The 27,375-nt window shown below is 33.2% G+C and overlaps 1 protein-coding gene and 1 long non-coding RNA gene across 2 annotated transcripts; one reads left to right on the top strand and one right to left on the bottom strand.

Moving 5' to 3' along the window:
• The first annotated feature begins 14,651 nt into the window (after positions 1 to 14,651).
• Positions 14,652 to 20,096, top strand: LOC149553819 (uncharacterized). Its single transcript, XR_016353197.1, has 2 exons — positions 14,652 to 14,723; positions 19,573 to 20,096. It is a non-coding gene; the product is annotated as an uncharacterized LOC149553819 (long non-coding RNA).
• Positions 15,281 to 22,385, bottom strand: LOC149553818 (beta-glucosidase 6-like). The gene is made up of 13 exons (XM_089789174.1): positions 21,943 to 22,385; positions 21,772 to 21,838; positions 21,542 to 21,600; positions 21,020 to 21,095; positions 20,862 to 20,933; positions 20,426 to 20,513; positions 19,544 to 19,799; positions 18,972 to 19,087; positions 18,638 to 18,861; positions 16,778 to 16,809; positions 16,568 to 16,670; positions 15,790 to 15,898; positions 15,281 to 15,659 (listed from the first exon to the last, which is right to left on the bottom strand). The coding sequence occupies exons 1-13, from the start codon at positions 22,075 to 22,077 to the stop codon at positions 15,488 to 15,490; spliced, it is 1,509 nt and encodes a 502-aa protein (XP_089645300.1). The 5' UTR covers positions 22,078 to 22,385; the 3' UTR covers positions 15,281 to 15,487.
• Positions 22,386 to 27,375: the final 4,990 nt, after the last annotated feature.

Below are 27,375 nucleotides of genomic sequence, written 5' to 3'. Positions count from 1 at the left end.
TGGTCAGTATCCTAGTTGTGTTGCAGAGTTTCCACTTTCTTCTTTAGCCCCATCAATTCATTATAAATCCATGAATCAACTTGTAAAATGGAGTCAGATTTGAGCTTGGAAGAATGCAGGAAGTAAAGCTTGGTTTCCCTTTGTGGAGAGTCATTGGTGTCTTCTGCAATCTCATGAGGAGGGGAACCAACCTTGTCGATATGTTTCTCCCTTTCCATCTATACCTCCTCCCTACTCTCAACAAGGTCCTCATTTTGAACAAGGTCCTCCTTATCTTGTCCCCCAATCTTCGTAGAAGGTGAAGTAGGCTTAACCATATGATCCTCCTCTCTCATATTAACATGATTCTCAACTAATTTTTCTTTGTCTTTATCACCTCCACTAGAAACAGTGTGGCCAATTATGGTTAAACCATTTTTGGCCAACATAATCTTTAATTTTTGATATCAAGAAATAAGGATGGATTCATATCACCCATCCCTATGCAACCCATGCAACCAATTAGAAAAAGGGAAGCATTAGGCAACAATAGCAACCAACTAGAGTCATTTATTACTACCTAAGATCATCTCCATGATGCCTATTTAAAGAGGAAAATCCTACAGGGGAATAGAGTGAGAAGAGAGATACTAAGGAGAGTATCATGTGTGAAAGAGACATGGAGAAGATGCTTAAGTGAAGGTTAAGAATTGTAGAACCAATTGACAAGAGAAAAACCAGTTATGAAGACAAGCAATGAAAGGTCAGAGAAGATACATTCGATCAGAAGGATCAATAAACAAATTGTAAAGACAAGATCTGGCATCTAGCAAAAATGTGCTAACTAAAGGATCAAGTACTAAATCATTTTGACAAGTGATACAGGGTAAATATCTTAATAGAGTAGTCCTAACAAACTTTTTTAAATCTCCTAACAGAGTGCTTACTTAATTGTGAATTTAAATTCTTTAGTCAAGGTGAGACCTAACAGTCTTTGTAAGCCTTTAAGATGACACACCTCTCACATGATAGATCAAATTGGCCAAACTTTATTGCTATAGTAGTAAAGATTTGTGGGTGTCATCCCTACCCCAGTTTTACCTTCTCCTTGGCGGGTTTCTAGGTAACCAATTTTTTTTGTGTTATGTGTTGATTTACATTATGCTATGATGTGATGCATGTTACATATTTCAGTTTATATGTTAAGTTATGAGATGGATGAATAGCGAAATATTTTAAGATAGAAGTTTTAAGTGCTGATTCAACCCCCCTCTCATAACTTACTTTTCCATTTATATTTCCAACAATTGGTATCAGAGCCTTGTCCTCTAGAAAGTAAAGTTTGAAACTTTGGAGGAAAGATCTTGAAGATGGAAGTCTACAAATTGGGAAAGACTATTGAGAAGCAAAATATTGAAATATATCTTGCGCTACATAAGTTGAAGGAAGCAAGAGATAAATTGCAACATTCATTAAAAAGAAGAAAGGAATTGGCCTTTCAACAAAATGCTACTCGATATCAAGAAGAAGACACTACATGATTTTTTGAAGGAAAGGACTCCAAAGAATTTGATGCAACAATTGCAAATTTGATGGAAAAGAATAATGCCCTAAATGAAGATGTCCAAAATCTGAAAAGGGAACAATAAAATCAATCAGTTATGTTGTGTGAGATAACTGAACTAAAAAAAAAAGATGAAGAAGACAAAGTCATGATTGAAGAATATAAAAGAATACTAGCAAACAAACTTGAGATGAAGACATTATATCTGCAAAAACTGGCAAACTTGTAACTAGATACAATGAATCAGCTGATGATTGTGAATCAAGAACTAAATAGGAAATACATTGAGATTTTAACTATGAAATCATAGAATGACCTACTACAGAATGAATTGAAAGCAAAAAAGAAATTTACTGAAAGGTTCAATAAACCTAGTAAAGCCATAAAGTACTTTGAGAAACTGATGAATACACCAAGGACAAATGATGATAATGCTAGATTGGGATATTCTATGATTCAAGAAGGAGAATCATCTAAAAGTGGTGAAAAAAGGAATAATAAGGGAAAGACCAAAAAACCCACTTGTTATCATTGTGGAAAATTAGGTCATATAATAAATGTCTACAGGAGTAACATTGGTAATCAAACCTCTAAGTAGAAAAATAGACACTGCTATAATTGCAAGAAGTAAGGACATCACACACATGAATGCAGGACAAAGACCATCAACACTAAAAAATTTGAAGGATATTGTTACAACTATCAGAAGTATGAACACATAGCATATGAATGCATATCTAAATCTAAGTGGACATCAAACAAGAAATTACAAGTACATCATCATGGACATTCTTACAAATGGGATTATAACACAAGGTACAATTGTCACTATTGTGGAGAATATGATCACGCTGTTGTAAATTTCATAAGGACTCACTTTAAAGACAATTAAAAAAAGTGGTTAAATGGAGAGATTGTATGCTTCAATTGTCTTAAGGTCAATCATGTAAGTAGAAACTGCCCAACTCGGTCACCTGCATCAAAAAATGAATTCAACAAAGGTAAAGAAAAGGTAGATGTTGAAAAGACAAAGATGCAAATTAAAAAGACATGGAGAAAGAAGGAGGATTACAATACATCAAGCTAATATGAGGTCACTTTATCCAATGGATTAGGTGATCACATCACCCCCAACTAGGCAATCAAAGGTATGTGTGGAACCGATATCTAAAATGATACATTTTGCATCAGTTCCAAGAATTTAAGGAATGAAAATATTTATCAACATGAATTAAGATGCAAAGAAGTGATTAGAAGAAAGAGACAATCTATCATTATGATACTTTCTATGTTGCTACTGAGTATTGAAAGAACTATAGTTACTATCGAATAATGGAGGAATCATAGTGGTTTTTGAGTTAGCTATGTTGACTAAGCACATTGAAAATCCTATGGTGACTGAGCCTACAATTGTGTAAGCACTAAGCATTAAAATGCAAGGTTTTTAAGGTTATATAGTTTATTTCGAGTCATTTGCATTTACCAAACGACCGAAGAGCATGAAAGAAAATTATGAAGAGGATTTTAGTGACTACAAACATGATTATACTACAACACAACACTATTCCATCAATTCAAAAGGTATTTCACTTGTGCCAAGTTACATCATTTCAAGTTTGCAAACCTTAGATAGTAAAAATGGCAACGAGATCTTTGACACTAGAGAGAAGGGAAGGAAAAGAGGTTATCAATGTTCAGTTGATAAGTAATGATGCATGTGAACTTCCCAAATTTTGAGCCATATTAGAAATCATATATAACTTGGGAGACTCATCAAGTGCTTTATCAACTCTCACAACAGAGGTTTTGATGATTCATGATGTACATTGTTGTTATATGTGCAAAATAGGTGAATTAGGAGACCTAAAGATTAGGGAGACCTACCGGAGTTATATGAAAATGGAGTCTTGAAGGAGGAGAACAAGATTATAGAGCATAAAGGGTTGACGCATGACCTAGATTTCCCTTAGGTGTTAAGAAAAAATGGATAAAGATAGTGCTAAGAAGAATTCATGATAATAAACTATGGTTACAGGATGGTCCTATCAAAATTTCTAAAAGAATTATTCATAGGGTTACAAGATGTCCTACCCTAGATAGACACAAGACCATGAGGAGTGATACAAAAGAAGCTATTGAGAAGAACATTGGAGTAGTATGAAATAAGAGGGGTATGCCAATTGATACTATTATAGACCTTATAATTGCATTTGTAGTATGTGTTAGCATATAGATTTTATCAGTCTAGCAGACTCAACAATGTACCATGCTATGTCATGGACCTAATCATAGCTACGACCTAGCCAAGCTACAACTTCAACAATTGTCAAAAAACCTAGAAGCTATTAGAAAGGAAAATAATTCACAATTTAAGTTTGGATCACTCATTATTTGCATAATTTTCTATGTCCAAAATACATTTCCTACATTTGGCAAGGTAGTTTGGAAGACCAACTGGCCAGTTACCTAGCAGACAAGGGGGTATATTGAGTAGTTAGGTGAAAATTTTGATTCAGTAATGACTAACTATTTTGAAAAATTTAAGAAGTCTATGAAGCAAAGATCAAGGATTCGCGTGTCTCTAGTAGAACAACATGACAATGATGTTTGTTTCCTAGTAGATGTTGACTATACTTATTTTCAAGCAGTTATTCCAAGGATCAAATGGTTGAGACACTTACCTTATTAGGTGAATGTTGATGAAGCATCTACAACCATCACTGCACTATTGGTAGAAGAAATTTACAAGGATGCTACATCATTCAACAATTATGAAGAAGCCAAGTCAAGGATTATTATAAACTTGCAAACTTCCACCATCAAAAAAAGAAAAAGAAAATGATGAAGAAGCTAAAAGAGAAGTTTCTAGGTGAAGAAGAAGAAGAAGAAGAAGAAGAAGAAGAAGAAGATGATGATGATGATGATGATGATGAAGGTCAAGGAACTTTGTAGATTACACAAGGCCAAGGTGAAGATCAAACCCCAGGTCATGAAGTGGAGGTTGAGGAAGAGGCCAAGGAAACTGGAAAGAATAGGAAAGCATAGAAGAAGAAAGTGCAAAAACCTAAGAAGGTAGCAAAGAAAATAGAACAGAAGCCGGCTATACCTTTGACAATGTAAAGTACAAAGGCTGCCACTGTACAAGCCAAGGAAGCACAATTTTCCTAAGGGAAAAGGAAGGATGACACAATAGAGCCGAGCATGCCTACTAAGACACTAAGAAGGAAATATAAGCCACATGAGGAATCATATGACAAGGAGACTGAATCAGATGACATCAATCAATTCAAAGTGTTAAGCCACTATCCTTCATTTGATATTGTTAATATATGTGAGAATGTTAAGAACAATGTAGATTTATCTAGATTTACACACATTGATTTTGATAAGTTAGATAAAGGAGACCAAAATAATGTTGAAGAAGCTATTTATGGCATGATGGCTACTTTCAAGAAAAATCCTTTAGAGATTGCTAACTCTATTCCTAATAGTCTATACAAGAGAGTTGCGAAGAAATGGAAGTTTAGCATGGCTATTGAAAGGCAGATAAGATAGACAACTCTAGCTCAACTTATGCCTATTCTAGACAAGAATAAAATTTCCAAAATTGTAGAGAAGTATAAAGGGAGATTTAATCAAAAACAAAAAGCTTTTCATATTCTAAAGAAGAAAATTGAAGAGGTGGTAAACCAAAGTATAGTACTTTGGAAATCAATTTATGATTTAACTATATAGGCTATAGAAGAGAAAGAAAATACAATGGGAGAGAAGGCCGAGTCAGTGGAAAAGAAAAGCGAGACAAAAAAAGTTGTGGAGGAGAAGGAAGAAAAAACTAAGGATGAAATAGAGGATGACATATAATAGGAAATAAATGTTAATTTTGTTGACATTAGTACTCCACAAGGAGAGAAAGAGAGTCAACAAGAATCTATAACCATTGAGGAAGTTCTTGATAATTCTACACAGAATGTAAATCCGCTAAGTGAAGATGATATAATAAAATTGTAGAAAGAATCCACCAATACAACAATTCCATGCATTAATCTTATATTGGTGAGGATTGATGAATTTAAAAAGGCACCCACTAAGATACAATATCAAGATTGTAAGAATTTGGTACAACTCTGATACCATGTAAGAATTTGCCTTAGGGAAAGATTCACCCAGGATCATAGAACTCGAACAAAAGCACAATTCTAGACCAACAAGGAGTATAATCAATATATTAGAGTATGTCCTCATACATTGCTCTATATTGTATGTGATGTATGTACACACTAGGAGTGCCTGTATATAAAGGCCTCTCAAGAAGCACCTAGAATGTCTCTAGAAAGAGCCAAGAGATAAGATAAGTATTACAACTAAGCACATGTATTATCCATCATTATAGATGAGAGGATAATAATGACAAGGTGTATCTCAAGTGGAGATGTTGTAGACACCACATGCTTAATTAGTGTGCTAACTCCTGTGTTGTCAACATGACAACTCACAAGAGTGCACATACTCGTAGGTGACTAATAAATAAATATTAAAATAATGCATTAACCTAAGTAAACTTAAGTAAGTGTAAATAGTGAATAATTATTTACACCAACACCCCTCCTTAAGTGTGACTTAGGGGAATGCACTTAAGTTCACAAGAACTAGGATGAAATGCATAATGGGTCTTGGCTACTAGGGCATGTTAGGTACCCATGCACATAAAGAAATGCAATCTCTCATAAAGCAAAGAAAGAGGGAAAACCTCATAGAAAAAACCCCCCCCAAAAGGAGAGATGAAAATAGGATGCATGGATGGATGGAGTAATCAAGACCCCCCCCCCCCCCATTATGACATACATCAAGTATATACAAGAGAGAAATGGGAGAAGGACAAAACCCCATAAAAGGAAAAAGTTCCCCCCAAAAAGGAGAAGAAGAAGGAGATAAGGTAGTCCCCCCTCCTTAAAAGTAGTGTGCCAATTAGTGAGAAATGCTCCAATGTAGAAGCTAATCCATGATTGCTAAATGATGTTCCTCCCCTTTGGAAAAAACAATGGCAAGGGTACAAAGGAGATGTGTCTGCTAAATGATGAAAGAATCTCAACAATGTAAGGTATCTTTAAAACTTGTTCAAGTGTCCCTGTGTCAATACTGATGATGGCTCCTTCCAAAACTACTGAGAAGAAGTGAAGATCTAGCAAGGATTGCTATAGAACCTGTTTTAAAGAACCAATAGTCTCCTCAAATGATAGAGAGATCTCCTACAACTACTATACATAAGGATCCACAATCAAATTAGCCTATAAAGACTGATCATGTAGAGAATGGACATGAGGGTTAGAGTGTACCCTCACAACAACTGTAGAAGGATCATCCTCAGCAAAGAGAAGTGGGATATCATCAAAGAAGTCCTCTAAATTTGCTATGTTGAAGTACATGAATCAGTCACTATGGCAATAGATGAAGAATTCACATCAAAGAGATGATGAATATCATCAAGGATGTCTCCCACATCTTCAATGTAAGACTCCACAAAAAACTATGCAATGTCTGGTAGGAAGTCATCGCATGAAGGTAAAGTAGGAAGACATGAAATATCCTACTACATTGAACCCAAAGCATTTGTGGCAGAAATAGGATTAGTAGGAGCAACTGGAGCATCTAGAGGTGTGATCTCATCTGGAGAGGATGTAGCTGCAACTAGAGGTAAAAGATCTTTGGGGAATGGAGGAATGTGTGGATCTCCATATGTCTCCCAAAGATAGATCCAAAGATCATATGGATACCATAACTTGGCAATGAACTTATAAAAATAAGAAGAAGAGAGACTGCAATAAATGATATCCAAAAGTCTGTTAATAGATGGTTGTTCTTCAGTGTTAGAGATCAATTCGTTGGAACATAAATAAGGAAATACTTCCTTATGCTCTCTTCTTAGATGATCAAGGAGTGTATCACTCCATTTGTGATAGTTTCTTTTTGTCAACCTGGGTCTAACTCCATGTCGACATGTGAAACAAAACTCCATGAGATCAATAAATGTACCCCCAAATAATCAAAGAAACCTTCCCCCCCCCCAATGAATGATTTAGGCACTTGGTAGCCACTTGCCAATTTAGGACCTATTTTTGAAAATAGTATTTCTGTCCATAGAACCTATAATATGATTACAGATTTGGAAAGTAGACAAAAAAATTCACTTTAAAAAAAAAGGAACCTGATTTGGAGTTCGAATGAGCCTGTACTAAGTATTTTAAGTGGCAAAAATTAGGATTTGCGAGTTGCAGAAAAATTCAGGAACAAAGATTTCAAACCACTTGCACCAATGTGTAGATCATGAAATTCTATTTTAAAACAAAAACATTTTCTCGCAAAAAGGAGTCTGTATGAGGGAGATATTGTTGTTTGAAAATCTTTTCTAAATCACCGTCATTGTACCTCCAAAAATAAAATGGCTCTAGATTTTGCCTCAAATGTCCAATTTGGATGAAACAAAATATGACTTGGGGGTTTTTTGACCTTTTGAATGTGATGCAAATATCTGATTTGCACCACCAAGCACCAATCTTCACTTGCAAAAAATCTCTCCTATGGCCCGATGGCCAAATTTTTTTTGAAAAATAATGCAAGTCCAAAAAAAATAGCAGAGATGTAGATGGAAAAAATGTAGATTCAAAAATTAAATGTACAGATTTGAAATGATTATAACAATTCTACAAATCAGTCCTTCGGGTGCCAGGTTGTAATTTGTTTTCTATCACAATCAACTTTGGCCTAGGGTAGGCAACTTTGTAGCTGATTTTTATCGAATTGACGTTCTTGATGCAATGGCGAGGTCAAATCTAGATCTAGACGCTCCCAATTTTGGCGATACTTTGGATTCTGATCGAGGTGATGAAGTAAGAAGATGGTCTCAAATAGCTATATGAAGAGAAATTCTCCAAGAGCTCTGATACTATGTAAGAATTTGGTATAGCTCTAATACCATGTAAGAATTTTCTTTAGGGAAAGATTCACCCAAGATCATAGAACTCAAACACAAGCACACCTGTAGATTAAAAAGGAGTATGATCAATATATCAAAGTATGTCCTTATACATTTCTATGTATTGTATGTGATGTATGTACACACTAGGAGTGCCTGCATATAAAGGCCTCTCAGGAAGCACTTAGAATGTCTCTAGAAAGAGCTAGGAGATAAGATAAGCATGACAACTAAGCACATATCTTATCCATCATTCTAGATGAGAGGATAAGAATGGAAAGGTGTATCTCAAGTGGAGATGTTGTAGACACCATGTGTTTAATTAGTGTGCTAACTCTTGTGTTGTAGACATCATGAGCATAAAAGAAGTGTGAACTCCTATGTTGTCAACATGACAACTCACAAGAGTGCACATACTCCTAGGTGACTAATAAATAAATATTAAAATAATGCATTAACCTAAGTAAACTTAAGTAAGTGTAAATAGTGACATCTATTGTTCCCCCACTTTTTGTAGAGGCAAAAGAGAAAGAGTGAAATGAATATGGTGTCAAGATTAAATGTTTGAGATTAGACAGAGGAGGAGAGTTCACCTTTAGCGAATTCAACATGTTATTTGAAGAGAATAAAATCAAAAGACAATTATCTCCACCTAGAACACCTAAACAGAATGGGATTGCTAAAAGAGGGAACAAGTCATTAGTAGAAGAAATAAGAGCAATGTTATTTGAGAATGATGTCTTAAAGACATTTTTGAGAGAAGTAGTTAATACTATAGAAAAGGTATGAGCAAGATACCCTATGAGTTATGGTTTGGTCATTCACCATCAGTTAAATATTTCAAAATACTTGGAAGCAAGTGTTACATAAAGAGAGATGATGATATTGGTAAGTTTGATCCTAGAAGTGATGAAGGTATGTTTCTTAGTTATTCATTGAAAAGTAAAGCATATAGACATTTCAGCTATATAGCTAAGACAATTGTTGAGTGAGAAAATGTAAGAATTGATGAAAAGTTTGGTACTAAAGAGAAGATAGTAGATTATAATTCTAATGAAGAAGAAATAATTTTAAATTTGTTAGACATAATACTAAAGTTCTTTTTGAGACTAACAATGACTTGTAGAATGATGTATCTGTTGAGCATAGAGAAGATCATAGATCTGAACCTAGGGAAGAGATAAGAGTTGAGATGTCAACTCCTACTTCCAACAAAATCATGACAAAGAATCACCCCCTAGAGCAGATAATTGGGAGCAAGGATAAAGGTGTGATGACAAGGAATAGAGTGAATGAACAATTGTGTCTAATTTCTCAAGTGGAACCTAAGAGCACAAATGAGGCATGTAATGATGATCACTGGATGCAAGCTATGAAAGAACAACTTGATTAGATTGTGAAGAATGAGACATGAGAATTATTTCCTAGACCTAAAGACAAGAATGCCATAGGAACCAAATGGGTATTTAGAAATAAAATGAATGAGCAAGGAGAAGTTGTGAGAAACAAGGCTAGACTTGTTTGCTAAGGTTACTCATAGAAAAAATACATAGATTATGAAGAAACATATGCACCTGTGGCAAGAATGGAAGCAGCAAGGATGTTGTTTGCTTATGTAGCAAGCAAGAATTTCAAGGTTTATCAGATGGATGTCAAGTCAATTTTTTTGAATGGAGAACTTGAAGAAGAAGTCTACATTGAGCAACCTAATCAATTCACTCTAACAAAAGATAAAGATTTTGTATGCAGACTAAAGAAAGTACTATATGGTCTGAAGCAAGCACCTAGGAACCTAATATGCAAGGTTCGATAGGTATTTTTCTAAGCGTGGGTTTATCAAAGGTACAATAAATAGTAATTTGTATTTGAGAAAAATGATGATCATTTATTTACCATTGTAATATTTGTGGATGACATAATATTTGGAGGAAATGATAAAGAAAGTGATAAGTTTTCTGAAGAGCTGAAAATGAATTTGAAATGAAATTTTTCCTAGGATTGTAGATTGCATAGAACAAAGATGGGGTATTTATCTCACAAACTAAGTATCTAAAAGACTTGTTGAAAATATATGGTTTAGAAAGTTGCAAACCTATTGGTACACCCATGATAATTGGTCACAAGTTATCTAGTAAAGATGAAACACCTACAATTGAGTAGAAAAAGTATAGATCTATGATTGGAGGATTGCCATATTTGATTCATACCAAACCGGATATAGAAAATGTAGTTGAGATTGTAGAAAGATTTCAAGATGATCCTAAAGAGTATCATTATGCAATAGTAAAGAAGACTTTCAGATATTTGAAGGGTACATCTAATTATGGAATTTGGTATGATAGATCAAGTGATTTTACCTTGTGCGCATATACTAATGTAGATTGGGTAGGCAATATGGATGATAGAAAGAACATTAGTGGTGGAGCATTCTTTCTTCAAGGAAGATTGGTTTCTTGGTTGAGCAAGAAACAAGACTGTATTTATTAGAGTACAACTGAGGGAAAGTATGTTGCAACAACAAATAACTATAATCAAGTTATGTGGATGAAACAAATGATGAAGCATATTGGGATTGAGTTTATAGAGCCTATTATCATTTATTGTGATAAAAAAAGTAGAGTATGTATAAGAATCTAGTATTGCATTCTAAAAAAAAGCACATATCTGTTAAGTATCATGTTTTGAGAAAAAAAGAAGCTGAAAAGGAAATACGATTAGAGTATGTAATTACTAAAGATCAAATTGCAAATATCTTTATGAAGCCTTTTCCTAAAGATACTTTTGATTACCTAAGAGGTATGCTAGGGGTTATGCCCCTACCCACTTCAGAGTAGATGATGCAAGGAGTGCATCAGTCCAGTGGTATAGAGCACTTTGGATTGAATGGTGATGCTTCCTGAATGGGGGAGTATCTGATATGTTCTGAGTCATGGAGGACTCTTAGTAATTGGTATAAAAAAGTTTCTTTGGACACTCGAGCTGGTTGATGATTTGAGGAGCTGATTAATAATTGGTATGTAAGCAATTGGTATTGTGATTGACACCTTTGACATTGATGTCAATGGGGGAGAGCTAAGCATGAAAAACATCTCCTAAGGCATGGGGGAGAATATGTATGAGAAGAACTCCTAAGAAATAGGAGAGAGATATCTCTTTAGGGAGATTTAGAAAGATTCATGTAACGATGCAAGAATATGCACCTGATGTATTGCAAGTTGTTTAGTGTGAACAACTATTGCCAATCCCAAAGAAGAAGAAGATGAATAGAGCAATGCTCCAAAGAATTTCAGATTTGATTGATGAAGAGGATTTGAGAAGATGAGAACAACAACAACACCAACAAAATACTGTTTGGTATTCTTGGAACTTAAGATTTTTTTCTAGATCTATGTTTCCATCAATGCCAAAGGGGGAGATTGTTAGCATGGATTCTGATGATACTACATTGGGTGAGTATCCTAAGCATTGGAGAGTATTGATATGTTGCATGCATGATTATATTTGTCATTTATGTCAACATAACAATAATTCTATTAAGACTAGAAGAATAACAATAAGTAATCTTATAATAAATAGAAGCTAAGAATGTTTTAGATGATGCACAGTGGAGGACATGTTCCTAAGGTTGTCCTGATGAAGTGGTTAAGAGGACTAAGTCTCAGTCAATAATGTACGGAAGTTACACTTGATTTACTAAAAGTAGTGCAAGAACAAAGTATTGGAAAACAAAGTTCTTATGATCTAATGCTATCTTTCATCTAAGATGTAATGAAGAGATGCGTAGTCACACAGTGACAGAGGACAATCGTAGGATGATGCCAACGTGTGCACAATATGTGGTTTCACACGTGTGAAGTTTTGTATAGACTATGAGCCAACAATGTTGTTGTAATTGTGAATTAATTAATTATCTTATTTTAATTAATTAGGAAAGCCTTAAGGCCAACTCAAGGAATTATTACGAAGATAAGGTATAAAGGATAGTTATTTTCCTTTTTTGTAATGTATCTTGAAGAAGAAGATCAAGTGGGATGCAAAGTATTAGTACACAGTGTGAGAAGGAGAAAAATGCTTACTGGATGTGTGTAAGCGATCTAAGGGATAATTGGATGTGCAATATGAGATTTGGTTACAAGATTTGAAGGAGAAAAAGTTTGGTTGACAAGACAAAGATAAAGGAAGAAAGTACATTTCAGTTCTATTATTTTGCAGGGAATAATACATAGATCATTTGGACAGTGGTTCTTTGATCTTAACCTTGAAATTGTCTGGACAGTGGGTCCAGCTGTCTTCCACAACTCCTAACAGGGTCGAAATCTCCTAACAAGGATTCAAAGTCTCCTAATAGGGACTCATATGTATTGAATGTTGTAATAGACTCCTAACAAGGTCTATCCTCTAACAAGGAATATTTATATTAGTACATCATCTAGTGGGTACCATCCCCACTAGGGTTTTCCCTCTGATCAAAGGTTTCCCTAGTTAACATATCTAGTGTTAATTGTGTATGAGTATCTTTTTGTGGTTTCAGTTTATATTACTCACATGGTTAATTTTGTTTAAGGTTAATTTTTGTGATGATAGTTGGATAACTGATTCACACTCCCCCCCAGTTATATTAGTGGACTATATATTCTAACATAGTGATCCCTACTAGTAACGCCCATTATGGTCAAGCCGATCTTGTTCACCTAGACTACATCTTAACCCCAATCTTCATGAAATGTCCACACACTTGACTACATTAACATACATCCCTGCAAAATAGAAGTACCTTTTGAACCTCCTTGGCTATATTCCTTTGCTGCACTATGCATGCATCATGAAGCTCAAATATCTACTCTTGTTCAACCCACATTAAACCCCAAACTTAGCCCTCATGTCTTCTCCTTGTCATCCCCCACAAGACTCCCACTACTAACACTCTATCCGTATGTGATCCCAAATAGCTGAGTCTCTTGAGTACCCTTAATCATCACTATGTCAATCTGTGAATGCTTAGAACCACCACAACTTCCCTTGTTCAACTATGCATTCTCACCAAGAAATACATTGTATCCCCTACATCAAGACTCTCCACAACTCCCTCACTGAACACAACATCCACCTTGAGTGACTTAGACCATTAAGTGCTTCCTTTACCCCTATGCATACTACCTTAGCATACTCATCACTACCTTAGCACCTTAGAATACATTGAGTCCTTTGATCTAATCTCACATGCTACCTTAGCATGCCCACTATCTCCACAACTTAACTTACTCTGTTGATCTCTCCAACTCACAATAAACGTTGAAGCACCTATGTCTTCTCCACATAACTACTAACTACCTTAACTAGTCTTCAATCCAAACAGTGAGCCTTGATTACCTTGACATTGTGTCTTTATCTACATGCCTCCATTGGTGTTCCTATTACAAGGTGTTTGGCTCTATTTTTTTTTTCAATGTTTGAAAAATTATTTTATCAATCTTTTACACTTGTGATTTGTTGGTAGCAATAGCATTGACAATATGAGCCTCCTTTGAAATGCAATTGATCCACCTAAATTCTCTTTTCCATTTTTATAAACAATAACACTCTTCAACTTCAACTTGATTATGTGTACTCTCCTCTATTTTTTAGACTCTTTAGTGAGAATATTACTTAGAGTTTCTTTTTACACATCTAGCCCCTAAGGGACCTAGATCTCCATTTGTGACTCCATCAAAGTTGACTTTGACCTACCCTTCACCTCATGCTTCTTGTTCCACTTTATTGAGAATCAAGCATCTCAAACTTGCAAGTTTTTCCAAATAATTCCAATAAATGTTGTTGGTAGTTTTCCACTTGTTTATGCCTTGGAAAAGGTGTATAAAATGCCAAAAGGTTTCATGTCCATTGAAGAATATAGATGGCCATATTTAGAGTATCAATGACACATTTCATGATAGCTATGAGGGTCAAAACTAGGGGACACAATTTTGGATGGGAAAAGTATTTTAACTTGGTTTTTTCTCATCTTGGAAATACAATTGTCAATAATGGGAAACACTTGGCATGGTGGTTTTTCCCATGGTATTGTAAAAACACAAGTGGTTTCTAGGTTGTAAAATTACTATATAATGAGGGTTTGAGGAGCAGTTTGCATCATGGAGTTTTGTTCGCAAGGGTGGGTGCCAACAGGATGCTAGTGAAGTCTCTCCAAGCTTGAGTTGTGGTGATGCTCTTGTAAGAACTTGAATTGAAAATGTATTTAATTCTTTCTTGATTCGATGATATATTATGCAAGTTTTGGAAGGCATAATTTTTCTCCGATAAGGGTTTTCCGATGGTAATCAATGTGTTATGTTTTCATTGTTATTTTGATAGTACTTTAATGCATTTCTTGAGATCTCTGTTATACTTAAGTTAAAATTTGCATAGTCGTCCTCTCAAGCTTTGCATAAAAAGCATTTTCATATACCTTTGCTTCGTTACACACTTCATCTCTTTTTTGAGGAGAAAGATCAACCCTTAAATACCCATTAACATGTCTAACATAAAAAATAATTGACAAATTTTATTTTTATAATTTTAAGTATCTATACACCATTAATGTGAAAGCAACTATTCAACAAAGCCATCACGAGTCCAAAATTCTTTAATATATGAAAGCATCTAGATCTACTCCACTCTCTTATTTTCAATTTACATTCACGCATAACTATAGCCAAATGAATAAGATGCATCTTTACATTGAAGCAAGCCATCTTTGAACATTGGAAGAAACCATTTAACCACCAAAATTTAAAATTAAAAAGCACACAAATTGCTAAGCCATTAAAAATAATTATACCCAAGTTTTGAAGGAAGTGCCAAATACGACCATTCATGGAGTTAGCTAAAAGATAACTCCTTTCAACCTTGATTCTATGCAAGGTATAAGCCTGGTTCCTTACATTAGGTCCACATGCTAACCGTATGCAATGAATAGAATGGGAGAAGAAAATGTTCTATGGTTTTAACAAGTTTTTGAACCAGTTGACAGAAGCCTTGGGATATCTCTTCAGATTGTTATTGTAGTCGACAAAGTAGAGGCCAAATCTTGATGTGTACCCTGCTCTCCACTCCCAATTGTCCATCAGTGACCATGCAAAATACCCACGTACATCACATCCATCCTGCCTGAGATTTTAAAAAATTAAAAAAAATCAACAATCAAGATTCATAGTGTAATGAACTAAGAGTAAATTGAGTTATTAATAAGTTTATAAGCATGCCATAATGCAGTATTTTATAAAGGTTTGAGATTAACTTGATGGCAGCAGAAAGGTTTGAAAGATAGTCTCTGTGATAGCCTATCCTCTTTGTGTCTTTCAAGGCCGTTTGCAAAGGTATAAGATTGTTATTTGGGTCGTCCATTCCTGCAGAGCATGAGGAAACACAAATTTAAAAATAAGTTCTTGTAATACAAATCAATTAGTACATATTTTACAAAATAATGTTGGGTTGTTAATTTTCTCTCAGTTTTCAAATGGAATTAAGCCTGGATACAATGACTTATTTTATAAGTACAAAGAAGAATATTAGTTGCTGAAAGAAATATAAAATTGAAAGACAAAAGAATCACATTAAATGAATGAATTACAATTATATTATTATATAGAGATCTTAGAAATCTCTAGATTTCAAAAAAAATCTTAAGTAAATGTCTAAGAAATAAAGGGAAAAAATAGAAGTAAAAGAAAAAATTGGTGTAAGTTTAAGAATTACTAAATATTATAAAAATTTTAATCAATGTTTAGGATCATTCTTTTTTTCAGCTGATTTATCATGATGATGGATCACGGAGAATGATCTGTCAGGTTGATCAAAGAATAATATTGTCTAGAATAAGATTGTTTAGCTTTCTGTTAACTCTATAACAGATCATTCCATGATTGAAAATATAAACTCTCCCATCATCTCATTTAGTAACAATAATACTAATAAAAATCATACAATCTATCATTTTTTATGATAAATTCAAAAGAAAAGTTGGTTACAAACTCATTTCAGAAAGATACAATTAAATCAAGAATAATATAACCCACCATTTTCGGTAATGATAACAGGAGGATTCCCATAACGTTGTTTGATGTAATTCATGAGGCTTCTTAATCCGGTGGGGACAATGTATAGCCATATTGAAGATGCCTGAGATAATTATAACTATCAACAATCTTAACAACTATTGAAAAGAAATTCACAACGAACATATCATACTATAAATGTAATAATTAATTGAATAATGCAACACCGACCCTGTCACCAATGGCTGTTGTTCCTTTGAATGCTGTACCAAATCCAAAAACAACAAAGTTAGAAATAGGAAAAAGAAAGAAGTAAAGCCGGCCTCTAGGCCTGCGATTTGACGGTTAACTTTACCAGTCATGATTTATCTATGGCGGTTTAAACATTTTAATGTCTATTTAAACAAATAAATAACAAATTTAAATATTCTCAATAGAAACATATATTATTTGATGAATAGTTCATTTCTATTAATAAAAATATACTAAGAATACAATTCACAAAAAAGGGTCGGGGTATACAAGATCACCCCGTGAATAAGTTCACACGGTGATTTCTCCTCCACGGCCAGAGGCCACTGATCCTCTTGCTGCTGTTGCTGATGATGGCTGGACTGTTCCCAGCCCACCCCCCAAGAAACATATATTATAATTATGTGTATTATTAAATAAAATACTAAATTGTTATAAAAAATTTGATGATTTATTAATAAATCTAAATGTTATGTTTACTATTTTATAGATTTGTAGTCATATGATCTTCTAATTTACTTCATCAAATACAGCTCAAAAATATCAAATTTGATACCTGCCTCCATTATCTGTATGTTGACGTTGAAATAAACAGCTTTCTTGTAAATATTGTGCTTTCTCGTGAATATATTGATTGACAGAAATTATTATTGAATCCACCAACCCCACTACTTTTACAGCTCATGCTTTCCAATATTTAGTGGACTTAGATTACTATTTATAGCATATTTTGTTCAACAAGTGAATCTGGGCCATATTATGATTAATCCATTATCCATCGCTTGTCCCTGTCTGAGCTGGTGGAGAAACTAATAAATCCCATTCATTGTTTTTCTTTAAGCTTGTGGTGGGGCATACATATTCCACCCATTGTCTTTTTGGGGAGAAAATATGGAAAGAATTCAAACATGGCGGACAAAAATGTCAATGTTTTGTTCTAGAAAATGGGTTTAATCTGGATCGATATTCATGTGTCAACCTTTGGGACAATACACCGACTGTTTAATAAGGACATCTTGATTTCTTATCCAAAATATATTGTAACACGCCATACATTATCTTATACAATTTTAACTCACTTTTTTAATGGAAGAGTGGTCTAACAACCAAGAGTGTAATATTATCTATATATATAATATTTATAAACAAAATAAAATTCTATATTAACATTGGGATAGCGTTTAGGGCTTTAGGTAGTGGGGTTTTGGTTAGGGCAGTGGGTTCTGGGAGGGTTTATTTTCAAGCAACAAAATGTACTAGACATAAAAAAAGAAAAAAAAAAAGAAAATTTGTTTTTTTTCAAATTCGTCAAAATATATGATTTTTTAAATTTTGTTGTTGTTCCGATTAAAAAATATGTAGATTACAAAGAATTTGGTTAATGGTGCATTTTGGGAGCTTAGACTAGTCTTAGGACATTTCTATAATTAGGAGATGTCACATTTCTTCAAATACTTACTGTATTTTAATGGTTCTTTTTTCCTGAAACTTTTTTTTGGAAGTTATAAAGAAATTATATTAATTTATGAAATGTGTTCAAATTGTAATAGTTTTAAGAGAACGGTTATTTAAGAACTAATATTTCATTTTGGTAAATATCATTTTTATAAATACCATCTAGAGATATAAATTCTAGATATACTATTCTATAAACTATTAATAAAAATATATTAAATTTAACTTCAACATTACATATTTATATTAAAATAACATTATCATAATTTATATATGTATAACAAAAAATTATATGTAGGATAAGATTTTTTTTGTTAAGAGATATATATGAACTCCTTAAAAAAAAAAGATTAATGAAGAAAAGGGATTATGAAAAGAACTGACGGAGTGTGACAGCCCCAGAATCTGCAAGGGAATCGTTGAGAAGTACGCCAATGATATTTGTTCTGTTACTGCTCGCATAATACGTTGTGTAATGGTTGATCCCCACAAAATCCAACGACCCTTTTACCAGATTTGATTCTTCAGCAGAAAACTTTGGTAGCCGGTTGCCCACCCTTTCTCTCATTGATGCCGGATATGACCCAAAAAAGATTGGATCCATAAACCTGTATAATTATATATATACATTACGTCAGCAATTATAACATTCGATCCATGAACTTGTATATACTCATTAGGTATATCATCGTAGGTGTCATTCATAATGAATAGTTACCATCCAAACTGGAAATCCTGGGCTCTCTGTGTGGCGGCTTTGTCCTCTGAAGAATTGGAAGCTGGCTCATACCACATCACATCAAACGCAATCCCAATTCTGCCACCTTGCTTTGCCTACAAATATAAATATTTATACATATTTATAAATATAAATGCATGATAAATATACAAATATATGTCTAGATAAATGTAAATAAATATACAAATATGTTTGAAGGCTTCTAAATAATTGTGTTTATAAAAGATAAACATAGTCCAAATCTATAAACTTTCAAACATATGGGATGATGTACTAAAACAAAGTCAATTTTTTTTTCCAGATTCACGAAAATGCAGTGATTTTTTTTCAAAATTTTTGTTGTTATCAACTACAAACAATGCAGATCATGAAGATCAAATGCTGAAATGTTAGAAAAAATTCATGATGTTTTCGATATTTTAAAAATTGGTCAACTATACAGTTTGTAAAAAAGATAGCAGCATCCCAAACATATTAACATAGACCATAATATGTAGAAATACAAGTATATGTGATATGAATTGTAGAATTAGGAAGATGCAATTGAGTACCTTGTATTTGTTTCTGTATATTTGTACAGCTTTGGCATGAGAGAGAAGAACATGGTGGGCTACAATGTAAGGCTCGGTAGCAGAATTTCCAGCCATGCAGAAAGTGCGGAGGAGAATAGAACATCTGCCTGGTGCTTGCAGACCCACATCGTATCCTTGAATGGCGAATGTGTGTGGCTCATTGAATGTCATCCAATTCTTTACTTTCTCCCCAAACTTCTCAAAGCATGTTTCTGCAAACTTCACATAATCCCCCCTACAGATTCAAGGAATATAGTATAATATACCATGAATTCCCTTTCAGGCAAAGACTAAGAAAAAAATAGCATATATTCCTTTCCAAGTATGTAACCAAATATATGGCAGGCTTGGATTCTAGGACAAGATCAGTCTTTTTTCCAATCTAAAGGAATCAGGGTTTAGTAGAGTGATCCAGAGTTAAGTTTTTTTGGTAAGACATGAATCTCTTTATCTGAACTCATTATCTGAAATACTTAAAAGCTCAATTTCTTTGAATATGAATGTTCAAATATTGTTAAGGGAGTTCATCAAATGGCTACCTTTCTTCCATTAACTGCTCCAAGTTGAGAAGTATCTAACCAATAGAATTTGTTTTGGTTGAAGGTAGACAACTTATAAAGAGCATTCATAATAGATTGCCCTCACAAGTACTTGTTCTAGAGACCTTCAATTTAGTTTAAGTTAATCTAAAGGTTATTATTATTTGTATATTGAGTGTGGGTAACAGTTTTGAATATTATGAAAGAGATATCAATTCAATATTCTTATGTTGCAAATAAAATGATCTTGTAGACCATATAAAATTTTCTAAAAACAGATTGTCATATATTTGTGAAAAGTAGGGAAGGAATGGAGGATTACACAATTTTGGAGTCAAGCCAGCCATTGTAGGTGTCCTCAAGTGCTTGAGGAAGATCCCAGTGATAAAGTGTCACATATGGCTCAATTCCTATTCAAGAAACATAAAACTTGATTATTTCATCAAAGATATTAATATTGTTTCCCAACTCTTGACTCAACTGTGTTAGATTCTTTTATCTCAAAGTTCGAAATCTCACTTTATCCATGTTCCTCTTCCCTTCAACTATATTTCCACATTCTAATGAGTAATCATTCACATCCTCGTAATATATCACAAAATAAGATTGGAAACATTGATCTATAAAATAAAATGTTACACAATAGAATTTAGGAACAACAGTGACTTATCAATTATTTTATATTTCCAAAACTTATAACAATATATATCCAAGAACATACAATGAATTCAAACTAAAATATCTTAAGCTAGGAATACCTTTCTCCAAAAGTGTATCTATGAGTTTATTGTAATGGTCCACTCCAGCTTGATTGATCTCTCCACTGCCATCTGCCAAACCATCTCTCAGATTATCAGAATTCTTTCAAAAATGTAATGACAAAACAGAAGTACAATATCATGTAGGCTTATCTTACTTGGAAATATGCGTGACCAAGATATAGAAAATCTGTAGGCATCCATCCCCATGTCCACCATGAGTTGAACATCCTCCTGCAAAATGTACTATTTTTTTAGAGGAAGAACTTGTACAGTTAAACGTTATAGTCAATATATCGATTGTTTACAGGTTGTATATGCAAATAAAATTTCACAATCAAATAACTGATTTATTCTAATCAATGTACAGATTGTTTACTGTTTGTTAGAATAGTAACAAGCAGTCCATTGACTATTCATTATTTAGAAAAGGACCTGCATTCAAACGGGCTTTCACACTATATCATGGGTTATATAATTTATATCTTAACACACTTTGTAACCAATCCACCCATTGGTAATTACTGTTGGATCAACTTTTACATGTAACAAACAATGGATTGATAGGTTTGTACAACTGATAAATTGTAATCAGTGCATTCATTAGTTGTCACAATAAATTGTAATCAGTGCATTTATTAGAAGGGCTCTCCTTTGTAACATCCAGTGCATTTTCTTACCTTGTATCGATGATATTGGTCCACTGCAACATCAGCATTGCTGGAATCAACCACCCTTCCTGCCATAAAAAAGATCATAGCATTACTTTCAAATCTTCTAATGGACATGAACATCAACTGTCATGGTTAATATCTATACCTTCTAATCATAAATCATAATTTTGATGGAATACAAACACCGTCAAATCTAAAAACTCCAAACTTATAATTTTATGGGCTTAAAAATTTACCAAATCGATGAGAATAGATGTCCCATATGCTCATTCCTCTCCCATCTTCTTTCACCGCTCCCTCATACTGCAAACTCTCAACTTTGTCAAAAACATTTCAAAGTGAAAAAAACAGACCTTTTTAACAACAACAACAACAACACAGGTTCGAATCCCAGGAGTGCCATTTACCTGAAATGCAGAAGAGGCAGTACCAAACACAAATCCTGAAGGAAAACTCTTCCGACTTATTTCTGATTGAGCAAACATGCATGATGGCAGAATCATAATAATAATAATAATCAGCGCCCATTTAGGGAATCTCATCTTATTTGCTGTATTTGCTCTGACGATTCTATCTCAATGTAATGCCCACTTAATATAGTTTGTCCAAACACGTTGTTAGGCTGAGAATAAAATACACCCATATAATAGCTGTAAGAAATAGTGGGCTAAATTGGGCTTTTAACGTTTGGTTCACACGATTGATCTGATGATGGGCTACAAAACCAAGCGAAACCCCATTCTCACGCCATTCAACACGGCAACTCACCCACACGCAACATATTTTAGTAGTTGAATTTGTTGTGCTATTTTTTGAATTCTTCCCGAGGCAGCCGCTGTTGCCATATTTGACCTCACACGGTTTCACAGGCAGACAAAATGATTTCTTCACTTTAGACCAAGTTTAGGCGGTGGTTTTATGGAGAGGTTTCCCATTGACTTTAAGTTGGGCTTTTTGGAATTTTAAGTGGTTTTCATTTAATATGTAGAATTCAATTGCCTAGTCCGGAGGCCAAGTAGCCTCTTGCTAGCTATTAACCAGCCAAGGCCATCACTTAAACGATTTAGGAACTCATCGGATACAACCACTAGTGCTTAGAGCTAAGAATTGAAGACAAAATTTTATGAGATCAAGTTTAGTAATTTATAATTTAGGCGATGCATCACTCATCATCTTCAATTATGGACTTTTTGATATAAAGAGAGGGAGAATTCTTTTCAAGGTCAAATTCAATTAGGGGAAGATATTCACTACCTGGAGAAGGAGAGAATTCTTGTCAAGTTCAAATTCAATTAGGGGAAGATACTCACACCTATGAGACCTGGTTAAATAGTAGCTCACTCAATTTTAATCATTGAATATACTGGATCCACTTTTATATCAATAGTTGGTCATTTTATGGTTTTGTTTGTTTTTTAGTACTTGCCCTAAGCTAGTACTATTGTGATATTTTTAGATTTTATACTTTAACTATTGATTAAATTTTTTAGTTTGGAGTTAAAATTAATTGATTTTAATTTTAATTGATCAAACTATGTGCAAGATTGTTAACTTTACAATTTTTAGAAAATATTGTGAATTCATTTAGTTCTTATATTGGCCCCTACATGTTATAAAACTAATTTTTAAGAGTTATTTTTTATTAAGGTGAATATGATTAATGTTTAATTTATTTTTAATGTATGTGGATTGGTTTTAAAAAATTATATTCCTTATATTATATAATAATTTAAGAAATATTATTATATATTATTATAATAAAAATATTATATTTTCATATTATAATTTATTTATAATATAACAGTATCACATGATATTTAAGTTCTAATGCATATATATCAATTATTTTATTTATAAATAAAATTAAAATTAGAATTATAAATAAAATTAAAATTTAATTATAATTAATGTCATGAAAACTATGATTATCTAATATCTTTTAAAATTAAAATGTTTATAAACTATAATAAATTTATTAAATTAAAACTATATTTATATTAAAAAAAGCAAGTGCTAAGCCACTATGTAGCACTTGTTTATTGATGATTGATTGGTTCATCCATTGTTGATGATTTATCAATCACTGTTCACTATTGGAGATTTGTGAACCATTTAGAAATCTTTGACAAATTTGCATCCTATGAATTATTTATAATAAAGCTTTTATCTTATCATTGTAAATATAAGCTATTGTTTGATTTGTGTTTAAAAAATATAATTTAGATTTGAATTGCACTTATTAATGTACTTATTGTTTATTTTTATAGGTTGAAAATCTTGACAATTTAAGAGGCTTCCATATAATAAGATAACAATATTATTATTATTTTAATTTTTAATATGTTAGTCAAGTCCATTGATCTATTTAATAAGTACAATTCAACTCTCATGCTTTTCTACTTAGTAAAGACATTTAGGTGATATATCACATTTACTTATGATGTACAAGAGAGTGAGACCAAGGACCCATTGACATATAAGGCTATTAAAGAAATTTGATTTGTTTTTAAAAACTACTTTTTGTTATCTTAATAATGATATAGATTATATTTTTAACATAAATTTTACAATATGAAAAACTATTCAAAAATAAATAGTTTTATAATAACATTATGGGAAAGAACCAAAGAAAAACAAGAAGAGATTAGCACAAAATGATTGGTGGAAAGAAAGTACAATTAGTAAGAAAGTCCTTCAAGATCTTAAGCCTCTTATCCAATTTTGTTATAAAAATGGTTCTCGATAGTAATTTGTCTTCCATATTTCTAACTTTGGTTCATAACTCTTTCACTTTAAGCTATTGCCATCTTCTCTCGTGGAGTTCCCTTTTCTACTATTCTTCCTATTGTAATTTACATTTTTTGTAACTTACATTTTTTAAAATAGAAAAAAAATGAAAGAGTTGATATCTAAAGATTGAATGAAAAGATAAAATAATTTCTTCGATAACTACACCTATTTATAAATTTTAGATTAGAAAAATTCTTCAATAAACTCCTTGACAATTTAAAAAAAATTGTCACCTCATAAAACTCCCCAGTGAGCATGGGACCGCCCGCTTATACCAGTTGTCCACATTCTTGTTTGTAGCGACGGCATTGTATGATTTTTGATTTTGTTAATCATTACTCAAATAACTTAAAACGGGTACTCATTTAGCGGTCTGTGAAAAGAGGAGAGGCGTCTTGACTTAAAATGCCTTTAATAAAACCCCCAACATGATTAGTATTATGACCCTAATGCATTGCATATCACGTGTCTCCTCCCTTAACACGCTTTCGTTCATTTTATTATGTGAAATTATGGGCTGAAAGATCACACGGTTTCTAGAGTCAATGAAATGACATTTGAGTAGAGGCATAACTTTTCTATTTATGATTTTAAGTTTTGATCTGATCTTGAAATCCATATTCTCTCTATTTTATTATTTTTGATAAAATATTAGAGTCAAATGCACACTTTAAATTAGGGTCCGTTTGGTTCGTGGAATTTTAAAAACTCGGATTTCTACAAACTTTGGTTTAGCCAAATCAAGGTTTTGTATATCTTCATTCTGATTTTTGAAATTTTACTGAAACCGTTTGTTTCACTCGGAAGATGTGTGTGAAAACACATTTTTATGGGTAAGCTTGGAGTTAAAAGGCAAATTTCAAAAAGTAGTCCAATCTATTGTTTTTAAACTCCTTAAAAAACAAAATCAGGTTTTGATTTTCAATTCCTACTTTTTTTAGGAAGTTGGAAAACTTGGTTTTGAGGCAAAATTGGAAGTCCCGTATGCTAATTCCATTTTGCAAATTTTGAAACAAACACCCAAATTTTCAAATCCGGGTTTTGAAAAAGCCAATTCCTCTCATCTTCCAGGAACCAAACAGACCCTTAGAATAGTGATTGCATCTTGGTTTTAATAAAACATAAAACAAAAGTTCATTTTGATTCTTTTATATGTTTCTATTTATATTCTCACTAGCATTTGTACTTCAATGAGGTACAATGGTTACATTAATAGGGAGGTATACATGAATATTATTAAGAAGTGAAGGAAGTTTTGAGTAAATTTAATCTAATTTTAGAACACAATTAACTTAAGTCTGCATAGTTTTAAGCTAATGAAGTCGTCATGTATAATATATTTGTTAGCATTTGTTGTTTTGAAGACCTAAAGAACAGTATCACAATGCTGTTTTCAGATTTTTCAATCCAGTGCATGTGTTGTTTATCAATATGTGTGCTTGATTCGTGAAGTTGACTTGCTCTCCCTGTTTCTTTCATTGGCTAGACGAGTTTTATGCAAAAGAGAAATTTATAATAATGAAATTAATAATTCAATAATAATTGCAATGCAAGGATGCACAAACTTATAGTTGTGCATCTTGATTTATTTGAGAAGTAGTTATTGTAACCATGCCTCATCCTTTTAACATTTGGGAAATAGATGGCATTGAACAGTTTTTGTTGTCTGCTTTTTCAAGGAATCAGTTCATCAACAATATGGTATATTGTAGTTAGAAAAATGCATGCATAGGAAAGCAATGAAAAGAAAAATTGATTAGGTGGAGCAATGGATGAAATGATCAGGGAAACTATAACAAAGCTATATTCGAGTTGTGTGAACCTTGATTTATTAGAGAGAAAGTTATTGTATTCAAGCTTCCTATTTTTTCCCTTATAACTATTGTACCATCTAAAAATGGAAGCACTTGCTTTGTAAGACATTTTAGCCCTCCCTTTTGCGATCTCCTAGGTCCATGAATGTACTTATGCTTAGATTGCTCCTTGTTCTCAAATTATCTACCTATTTCTTGTCATTATTTTTTATCCTTGAGATCTCAATGCGCATCTTGAGGTCTAGAATTATTAGGGTAAGAGTCAAGGTCATCCCTAACCCCTGGAAAGGGATGAGGTCGCCCCTTACTTGAGGCATTTGGCTTGGATCATATGCCCATTTCGGGGGTTTTTGTTTCCAACATTGTTGAGTTGGACCTTCTTAGTTTTTGCTCCAAAATTGTACCTCCTCTCTTCATTCGGGCATCCACTACAAGCCATTACATGTGCAAGCAACCCATTGTCATCTATAAGCATTCAATATTGTCTATTAAGCATTTATTTCAGAGTAAGAGTTATCCAAGGTGTCATCCATTTAAGAAAGCTTTCAATGAGACTTCAAGAGTTCAATCAAGCATTTAAAGGCATATCCACATTCATGGATCTATGATCTGGCATTAGTGGACCTATTTGCATTAATGGAGACATTCTAGATCATCATCTACATACAAGTAGTAATACACTTTTGGGGATAGAGAGTCCTAATCCATCTATGGAGATTTGCCAAGCAAGGTGAATATTTTCATTTTTCTTGCTTCTACATGCTTTATCATATTAATATTGATTACCCAATTGGGGCTTGACAAAGGCAAGGCCCTCCCCCTAAACAAAATACCTTTTTCCTTAATTGCAGGAGTAGGTTTGCAATTTTTAGATAAACAAACCTTGATATCAAAATTAGGGTTTCAAGTTGCAGACAAAGCTTTGGATTTTTGGGTTTTGTGAATAATGGATCAAGGATTACCTTGTCCTTGACCCATGTCATCCCTAACCTCCAATTCATCCCTTTCTAAAGACCTTGTATTGGCATAACTGATGTTGTGATGGTAGGTGATGTCTGGTGTTGTCATGATATAGATTTGGTTGCATGATGATTGATTATTGTGTTGTCATTATTGTCAAGAATTGACTTAGTATTCCTATTATGTTGTTGAGTATAAATATGATGAATAAGCTATTGCAATGAGTGTTTGTGGTAGCAATCCTTATGAGAGACTTAAGGCTATCTGTGAATGTCA

The sequence above is a fragment of the Cupressus sempervirens genome, chromosome 6 (genome assembly GCF_028749045.1).
Source record: "Cupressus sempervirens isolate cs-2001-9-10 chromosome 6, ASM2874904v1, whole genome shotgun sequence".
Lineage (NCBI taxonomy): Eukaryota > Viridiplantae > Streptophyta > Pinopsida > Cupressales > Cupressaceae > Cupressus > Cupressus sempervirens.
Note: the sequence above shows the minus strand (reverse complement) of the source record. Positions and strands in the feature narration are given on the sequence as shown.

What these genes read in the sequence shown, in the direction of transcription:
- LOC149553818 (XM_089789174.1), bottom strand. Translation starts at nt 22,077, where the DNA reads ATGAGATTCCCTAAATGGGCGCTGATTATTATTATTATTATGATTCTG. An exon ending in TTGGTCACGCATATTTCCAA is followed by an intron (nt 20,934 to 21,019) that starts GTAAGATAAGCC and finishes ATGGTTTGGCAG; the next exon opens with ATGGCAGTGGAGAGATCAAT. An exon ending in CAACAGCCATTGGTGACAGG is followed by an intron (nt 16,671 to 16,777) that starts GTCGGTGTTGCA and finishes TAATTATCTCAG; the next exon opens with GCATCTTCAATATGGCTATA.